General features: G+C 34.4%; 1 protein-coding gene across 1 annotated transcript; it reads right to left on the bottom strand.

Moving 5' to 3' along the window:
* Positions 1 to 5,108: 5,108 nt before the first annotated feature.
* Positions 5,109 to 7,751, bottom strand: LOC112325634 (transcription and mRNA export factor ENY2). The gene is made up of 5 exons (XM_024592472.2): positions 7,585 to 7,751; positions 7,367 to 7,466; positions 7,190 to 7,284; positions 5,818 to 5,894; positions 5,109 to 5,525 (listed from the first exon to the last, which is right to left on the bottom strand). Coding segments are annotated over exons 1-5 (348 nt in total). The 5' UTR covers positions 7,587 to 7,751; the 3' UTR covers positions 5,109 to 5,451.
* Between the last annotated feature and the right edge of the window lie 1,440 nt (positions 7,752 to 9,191).

The raw sequence follows: 9,191 nt of genomic DNA, 5'->3' as shown, positions 1-9,191 counted from the left end.
TCCATGTGGAGGTTCTTATCTAGCCTTTTCAATTCGGAACTTGTAGTCGGTTGAATCCTCTAGGTCAATGCAGAGTACAACTGAACGGCCCTCTTTTCACACTCAGCTAGGTAGCGTCGATGTTATTTGTGGGATGTGAGTGAGAAGTGCAGTCCTAAAATGTCAAGCAAAACGCAACTTGTTGTGATCGACTCTTTGTTGCAGCATGAGGTAGGGTGCATGCTGCAGTTAGCGTTGCTTGCAATTTGTAAGGAGACTTGCATGTATAAGTTGTGTAACAACCTGATTTTTTCATAGCAAAAAATCAGTGGAAAATTTTTTTTAAGTCAGGTTCTTGATGCTTTTTATAATATCATTATTTGAGTTTATAAATATATTTTATTCATTAGCAAGGCACAACCCATATAGGATAATATAAATCAACATCCCATAAAAAGTGACAATACATATCCTCGCAACAGTATTTAGGGTTTATTGTAACATAATTCATCTTTTAGTATAATGCAATACTCATATGGTTTTACAATATAACATTCTCATAAGAGAGAATATCACATATATACATTCATCACATCATCTTTACAAGATTGTACTTTCACATCGTATTTCATTACAATTTTCGATACAAGTCTTTACAAAAGTATCGAATGATAAATATTCAATTAGTTCATTTGTTTTTATCAAATACATAGCACTTAAAAACATATTATTACATACTACCTTTCAAAATATGTGAACCCATGGAACAAGCTTTTCTACGCACCTTGATTGTGTGATGTCTCTATTATAAAAACAACATGAATACAAGAATTGTAAATAATCTAAACATAATAATAAACAACTAGAAGAATGTTATCGTTACTTTTCGTTATCAACTGAAAAATAAGTATATCCTTTCATTTACTTCTCATATGCATTGTACAATCCTTATTATTTCGTTAAATGTATTATTCTCACTCATATGCCCCAACCTCTTCATAGGAGTTGTGGGGCCCAAATTTAATCATCGGTCAGGGTTAATTACTTCACTTTAACCCGGTCATCCACCTTGGATGTTTTTAGCCATACCTAATTGCAACATCTAAACTCGGTCATCCATCTCGGATGTCATTAACCAAAATGAATCACAAAATCAAACCCGTCATCTTTTATGGATACCATTAGCCGAAACCAATCATCATAATCAACTCGGTCATCCATTTAAATGCCATTAGCCAAAACTAAATGTCAAATTCAACTCGGTCATCCCTATAGGATGCCATTTGCCGAGACTAATCATCAACGCAACCCGACCATCCATCTAGGATGCCATTAGCTTAAGCTAATCATCAACGCAACCCGACAATCCATCTAAAATGCCATTAGCCGAATTTAATCATTAATTCATCTCGGTCATCCCTTAAGGATGCCATTAACCGAAGCTAATCATCAAACACAACCCGGTCATCCCTCTCGGATGCCATTAGCTGAAGCTAATCATTAATCACAACCTAGTCATTCATTTGACATTCCATTAGCGAAAGCTAATCATCAAACACAACCTAGTCATCCATCTCGGATGTCATTAGCAGAAGTTAATCATCAATCACAACCCAGTCATCAATCTTGGATGCTATTAGTCGAAGCTAATCATCAATTCATCTCGACCATCCTCTTAGGATGCCTTTAGTCGAACCTAATCATCAAACACAACCCGATCATCCCTCTCGGATGCCATTAATCAAAGCTAATCATCAATTCATCCTGGTCATTCCCTTATGATGCTATTAGCCGAAGCTAATCATCAATCACAACCCAGTCATCCATCTCAGATGCCATTAGCCGAAGCTAATCATCAATAAACATTTCATAATCGGTTTAACATTCATCAACAACTCATTCAACATTTCATAATCAGTTTAACATTCGTCAACAACTCAATCGACATTTCATAGTCGGTTTAACATTCGTCAACAACTCAATCAACATTTCATAGTCGGTTTAACATTCGTCAACAACTCAATTTCATCAACAACTTAATCAACATTTCATAATTGGTTTAACATTCGTCAACAACTCAATCGACATTTCATCATCGATTTAAAATTCATCAACAACTCAATCGACATTTCATAGTCGATTTAACATTCGCCAACAACTCAATTTCATCAACGATCATAATCAGTTTAACATTCATCAACCCAATCAACATTTTATAATCGGTTTAACATTTGTCAACTCAATCAACATTTTATAGTTTGTTTAACTTTCATCACAACACAATAATAAATCATCCTTAACAAGTCATTTCAGAACATAAACATTACACATGAAAAAGGTGGAAACCACCTACGTGTTCCTCATGCGGGGTGTCCTTGCCTAGTTGAAGGTCCAATCCCAGTTGCACCACCTAAACACATCAATGATCACAAATCAGCACATTTTCAATCGGTAATCACATAACTCGTCACCATACATATTTCAAGAATACTCATATTCACAATCAAGTGTTCCACATATTACACAACCATACAATGAAATCGTTACAAGCATTTAAGTCAATTCTGTTCTAGAGGTCTATCGTAGAACATTGACAGCGAAAGTTGGTTCGTTGGTGGCCTAGAATTCAGCAACGAAAATTGATTTGCTGGTGGCACAAGATTCGGCAGCAAAAATTGATTTGCTACGAACACAGAATTCGACAGCGAAAACTGATTCGCTGCTGACCCTTATTCGGCAAAAATCGCTAGCGCACGCAAGCCACTGCTGATGCAGAAATCATTGATGAAAACTGAGTCGCGACCGACTCAGAAATCATCAACGCAACATAATTTCGCAACTAATGTTGAAATCGTCAGCATAAATGGTGCATAGCTAACTCATAAATCATTGATGAAAACTGAGTCGTTGCCGACTAAGAAATCGTCAGCGCAACACAATTTCACAGCTGGCGCTGAAATCGTTAGCGCGATCCATGTCGCTGCAGATTCGAAAATTGTCAGCAGCGATTGAGTCGTTTCTAGTTCTACTTCTTTCCTTCAGCCTAGCATAAGGTTTACATTAGGCTTTACCCCTACCATTGTTTCTCATCTTGGGTGAACATAGGACCTCACCGAATCACATTCAATTCACCATTCATTAACAAATAGCACAACCTCACCCCATGATCATTTGCCAAAGTTTTCTCAACTCATTTACTTCCAAACCGATGTTTAGCCTTGCTACAACATAAATTCATGCATTCTCAATTGTATTATGGCAATGTACCAACACAATTCATAATAAATCTATAACATATAAGGGTCCTACTCCTTATTTATCTCATGTCATTCTAAGTGTGTCCATCATGCATGGTTCCCCATGAATTATTTCTTTCCCTTTAGCCGAAACATCACTGCCCATTTCTCCCTAACTTGTACATACAATTCATCACATTTTATCATAACCATACTCAAAACTACAATTCACAAACACATGCTTACTTTCTTGATTCATAAACACACATGTCCATTCAACACATCAATAAAACCAAGGGATTAACTAGAGGGAGTCCCATTTCAGCTACAACATGCCCTTTCAAGGTTTACTAACAACACAATTGCATTTCAACAACATTTCAACACATTTCCATAGAATTTTGTCAATGATATGTGCAGAAATTACATCATTTATACATGTATGATTCTGTTTTTTGGTTCAAGTATGACTATGAGGTCTTGACAAGGTCATCTTTTAAGTATTTGGTCACCTAAGTTCATGTTATGTCCAGCCTTCATTATAGCCGGCCATCTAACTAGGTTTGTACATTCAAAATTATCTATCTCCCTTGTTGCATGTTCTGGATATAGATCCCTTATTCAGCTCCATTATTGTCTTTTTTTTTCTTTTTTTTTAGTTTAGTTTTTCCATTAGTAGCTAGTGTAAAATTTTAGGCATTCCCTCATAGTTTTCTTCTTCCTTTCGGTTCCAAGGACTCAAGAACAGGTGGGGAAAGAGATTTAGTTCATACCTTATGATTTTTAGTAGCTTTAGGAGGGATTTAACAAGCTTTTTCTTCACCTTTACTCTCGATTTTCTTCTTCTTCTTCTTCCCCTCAAGTTTCAGTTTTTTTCTTCCTTCCCTCTCTAGCTACACCACCCGATCTCCTACACTTCTCTTCTTGTTTTGGTTTCGGCTATTAACACTCCTTTTTAACTCTCCCTTCTGCTCCAGTATTTAATGGAGGTGTTTGTAGCTAGATTTGAGGGTCTACTCTTTGGACAAGAGGAAGAAAGTTTGTTACATGTAGCTGGCCGGTTTGTTCAGCTCTCTCTTTGGGAAGGAGGAAAGGGGGCAAGAGCATGCAGCTACTGCAACTCCCAAGGAAGAGCCCCCCCCCCCCCCCCACCTCTCCTTGTATTTATACCTCCTTTTAAATGAGGTAGGGTGTTTGGGTGCTGGACAAAGGTTGTCCTTATCCTCCTTTTAGGTTATTTTAGATTGGTTTCTATTCTAATTCTCCCCTAGGATAGGCCGGTTCTCTTTCTCCATGTTTCTCTTCAAGGTTGACCGCGGTTTATAACCTCAATTCTACCCAGAATTTATTGGACAAGGACTAAATTTTTTTTGTCAAGATTTACACAATCACTCAAATTTTCTCTATTGAGTTTTACGGTGTTGTTACCAATTCAAAAATCAACAACAAAAATTATTGCTGTCAATTCAGAAATTTGTTTGTGGCTTTACTTTAACTTTTTTTTTTTTTTTTTATTGGGTGTTTACAAGCTGCCCCTTTCAGAGATAACTGAATGGGCCTGACTTGGTTGCTAATAAAATCACGCTGCACAATTTGGATTGCATGATGGGGCATGGCCTTCTCCGTCCCCCACTGCCTCAATCCTAAGCTCTTGCTGTCTGGGGATGCCTATTCCAGGATCTAAAAACTCGAAAGTCTCAAGTTTAGTTCATATTCTATATCCAACCAAAATGTCTCAGATTCTCAAAAGGAACAAAGAAGCAGAAGAGAATAGTGTTCTCATATATTCAAAACTTGCATTTAGAGGGTAAAAGGCATTATCGTACCAAAACATGATGCAAGAAAAGATTCCACTGTCCAGCAAAAAAAAAGAAAAAAATTGAATTCCAAGTCTTCCTAATCAAGTAGCTTCATTTTGAAAATGGCAGTAGAGTATCATACAGAAAAATAACAGAATAGTCTGACACGTGTAAATATTTATATTGTCAAACATAACACGTGCGAGAATCTTCGGATTTTATGGTTAAAAGCTATAAGATCATGAATCTTCCTTCAAGCTTGAAGCACACTGATATCCCATTCCCTTCGTTTTCAACATGCATATTTTAAAGTAAATCACAGCTGCCTCCACTCTTCAAGAGACCTCAACGTCACAACAGTAAACAAACCTTCCATTCCATTCATCAACAGCTTCAGCTTTCCTACTTCTAAACTATTTGGGAATTGGGGTGGTATATCAAACAGCAGCTTGAACGAGAAAAGAACGGATTCTTTGCAACAGCTCGGCCTTTACGGAATCAGGAATAGAGGCTGCAGGTGAAAAGGTACAAAATTTTCAGATAAAGAAATGATATAAAACAAAAGGCAAACAAGGAAAAAAAAAACCAAGACTGAAATTCCTAACTGAACTGGGAAAAAAATAATCCTCAGCACCAGTCAGAAGGTGTATTAGGCATGAAATCATGTCAAGGCAATCGAATTCCTTTTCAAATTCCAAGCAGTTTCCAAAATTTACATCTGAATTCTACTAAATAGCAGATAAACCAATAATTATCCTGTGTAGACAACAGAAGATAAACTTCAGAAACAGAAGATCCCCTACCTCTGCCCTTAGGTGTAATTACATGTATAAGGTCATCCACAGTAACATTGTTCTTTCCTTTCTTCTTTATAAATGCCCTAAAACATAATGACATCGAGAGAGATTTTAGAATGGAGAAAATGATACCAAACAATTTTGTTAAAAAAAAGGCCAAACTGTCCATAAATACAGTAAAAATATGGGTCGGGAAAAATACAAGACATCTGCATAAAAGTCTAAACAGGGTTAAAAGGTCAAGATTCAAATACTCCTTCCTATAACTATAGCATGTCCTTTATAATCCTTCTTGTGTCATGCACTTCCAAAATTCATGAAAGGAGTCATATTAAGCACACATTTCCTTAAACAGAGCCCCAACCAAAAACTAGCTGCATCACTATCCAAAGCATTCCTCAAGGATGTTTCCATAGATCAGGAACACAATTCTAGCATTCTAGAAACAGAAACAGCTGGTTCAGCCTTTTTACCAATCCAGTTCCAAGTTTCATATTAGTGAGCATCAAACAATTACAACAAATCACAGAACTTTAGAAGGAGATGGGAGAACCTCTTGCACAAACTCTGCATCCATTCTGTCATAACTTAGAACTCTGCATCCATTCTGTCATAACTTAGAGAACATGATCTCACATCGCATCTCATCATTCTTCCATGTGGAAGACCTCCTAAAACATCAAGACTTGGACCATATAATTCGTTGATATACATTACTTACTGGATAGAATGACACTGAGGCAGCATTTTCATCTACATGAGAACACAGTTTGGAAAATAAGATCCTCCTCAACGAAACTGAGAATCAAAGTGATGGATAATGATGATGTTCATCTCAGTTTTTCCCGTTAAAAAAATTCTCCTTGTTACACCGAAGTTACTCTTCCCAATTGCTATACTCCCTAGCTGATAAGTTATATCCCCTGAAAGTCATTCCTCCCATATTTGGTGTTAATCCCCATGCTTGTCATGTCAGCTATGAACACAATCACATGCTTTATTCACTACTAATAACAAGAAGGATTGGGTTCTGGCCGTGGATTTAACATGAGCAGTTACCAAAAGTGCCATTTAGTGGTAACTGTAACCGCCTATGCACATTGTTTCACCAAAATCCCACAAATTTACAACATTATTTCCTTTCAAATCCGATGATTTCACGAAAGAATATACAGCTCACGTAATCCCTCAAAGGTTTTATTAGAATAAAAAAGCGTGTAATTGAATTCATTTTCATTAACATTGACCTCATTTTTCAAAAACTGATCTTGTTTTTTCCCACAAAAATATCTCTACTCAATTCTCAAGACCCCAAAGATAAAAAGATAGCAACAACACAAACAGCAATGAAACCAAAAGAAGAGAGGGCAGTGAAAACCTGCAAAGAGCTTTCATTTCATCTTTCCATCCACACTCAATAAGCCTTTCTCTTAAAAGCTCCATTAATCTTTCCTTCTCTCCACTCTCAATCAACTAAAAAAACCAATCAAATTAAGCACCCCCTCCATTATTGATAATAAAAATCAAAACCCAATTAAGAAAAAAGATAAAGAACCTTAATTTTAATTATTTCTTGAAGGGTCGGTTGTTTCTCTTGATCCTCCTGCTCTTCCACTGTATCCTCTGGTGTTGGTGGCCGATTCACTGATTTCCTCCTTTAACAACAGAAACTTAAATTTTTAGTTAAATTCTTTGCCCCTCCTTAAGTAGAAACTAGAGCGATTCTAGCTTACATTAAAGAATAAAAGACGATTAATTAAAGAAGTAACTAACATTGATTAAGAGCTAGTGATACAATCGGGCAATCTGAAAGCAAACTGAGAAACAAATTCCAGAGTTTTGTTTTTGAGATGATAAAAGAAAAAAAGGTTCAGGTCTATGCATGTGGTCGGGTAATCATAAACCGACGTCGTAACTGTATTTAATACGGTGATGTTATTTCCATCCGAAAATTCGAGGTTAACGGCATGTTTTGCATTTTTTTTTTCTCTTATGTATTTTTCCCTTACATAATTTTTTTATATATAAATTTTATTCTTCTACTGCATGTTTTGTTAATTTTTTTTACCTTTTTATTAAATCATGTGACATGTGCTCAAAATTTATGAATTGATTGATAAAATCATTGCATGATAAAATAAAAATACATATATTAAAATAAAAAAAGGAAATTTTGAATTAAAAACTCAAACAAATCAGAATTTATCATAAAATTGAAAAAAAGGATAATTTAATTACAAATATTCTTAAAAATATTACATGTGGAAAAAAAGTTAGAAAAAAAAGAAGTTCAAAAGATAGAATGTAATAAAGAAAAAGGCAGAAGAAATAAGGAAACTAATAATATCCATGTTTATTTTCTTAAGAAAAACTCATATTTGCTTTTATTATTCAATAAAGATAAATTATCTCAAATACAGAAATTAATTAACCATAAAGACTAAATTTCTCATTCATAATTAATTGATAATAAAGTTTTTATTAGATGATAGTTTTTTGTAGTGGTATTTCCTACATTACATTACATGGCTTTTAATTTTGAAAAATAAATCAATTTTATTCTTTATAAAAAATTCAAAAAGAAGACCAAATTGCAAGTAGATGAAAAAAGAAAGTGTTTGTTTGGCCTTGTTCAATCAATGTTTTTTTTTTTTTGGGAAAAAAAACCTTGAGATTTTTTTAAATTTTGATCCCTTTAGTATTGTAATTATATATTTTAGTCCAAAACTTTATTTTATTTATTTTTAGATCCTTAGGTTTGGGAAGGAGAGATAGAGAGAATCACCAAAAAAATAAAAAAGAAGAGAGAAAGTCATTGATTGTTCATATTTTAGCGATAAAAAAATTCATTAATAAGTTCCTTTTAATGAGGGGAACTCTATTAAATGTCTCTTCGACTTGATTTTGTGTTTCTGGATTAATTTAGGGGTGTCATAGGTTGAGATATTAGTTTATAGAAGTTCTAATAGTGTTTGTTAATTTTTTTTTAACTACAAATCGGTTGAAAATGATATTTTAGCATAAAATACCCCTACCTAGACTTTAAAACAACTATTCGATTGCCGAATTCAGGGTCAAAACACGATGCGTCGTTTACGATATTTTTATTAAAAGATTAAAGGATCGTTCACCATTTAATATAAAAGGAAAAAAAAAAGAAGGTTTGATGCGTGAGCCAGATGTGTAGGCCCATATGTCTGACCTATTTTATTTATTTTTATCTTTTTTCTGGATTTTAAATTTCAATCCATTCAAATAGATTATTTAAAAATTAATTTAACAACGTTTTTATTAGATAACATTCAATTTTCAATTTTTTATAAGATTATAACTATTATTTGTTAAATTAACAAATGTTTTTTTTTTTTTGCACAACCATT

Source organism: Populus trichocarpa, chromosome 17 (assembly GCF_000002775.5).
Source record: "Populus trichocarpa isolate Nisqually-1 chromosome 17, P.trichocarpa_v4.1, whole genome shotgun sequence".
NCBI classification, from domain to species: Eukaryota; Viridiplantae; Streptophyta; class Magnoliopsida; order Malpighiales; family Salicaceae; genus Populus; species Populus trichocarpa.
The sequence above is the reverse complement of the archived record's forward strand: the minus strand, read 5'-3'. Positions and strand labels throughout refer to the sequence as shown.

Bases quoted from the DNA above. Each gene is read 5' to 3' on its own strand.
- LOC112325634 (XM_024592472.2), bottom strand. The intron at 5,895-7,189 runs GTTTTCACTGCC...ATTATGTTTTAG, and splicing joins GAAATGAAAGCTCTTTGCAG to GGCATTTATAAAGAAGAAAG. The intron at 5,526-5,817 runs GTAGGGGATCTT...TTTCACCTGCAG, and splicing joins AATTACACCTAAGGGCAGAG to CCTCTATTCCTGATTCCGTA.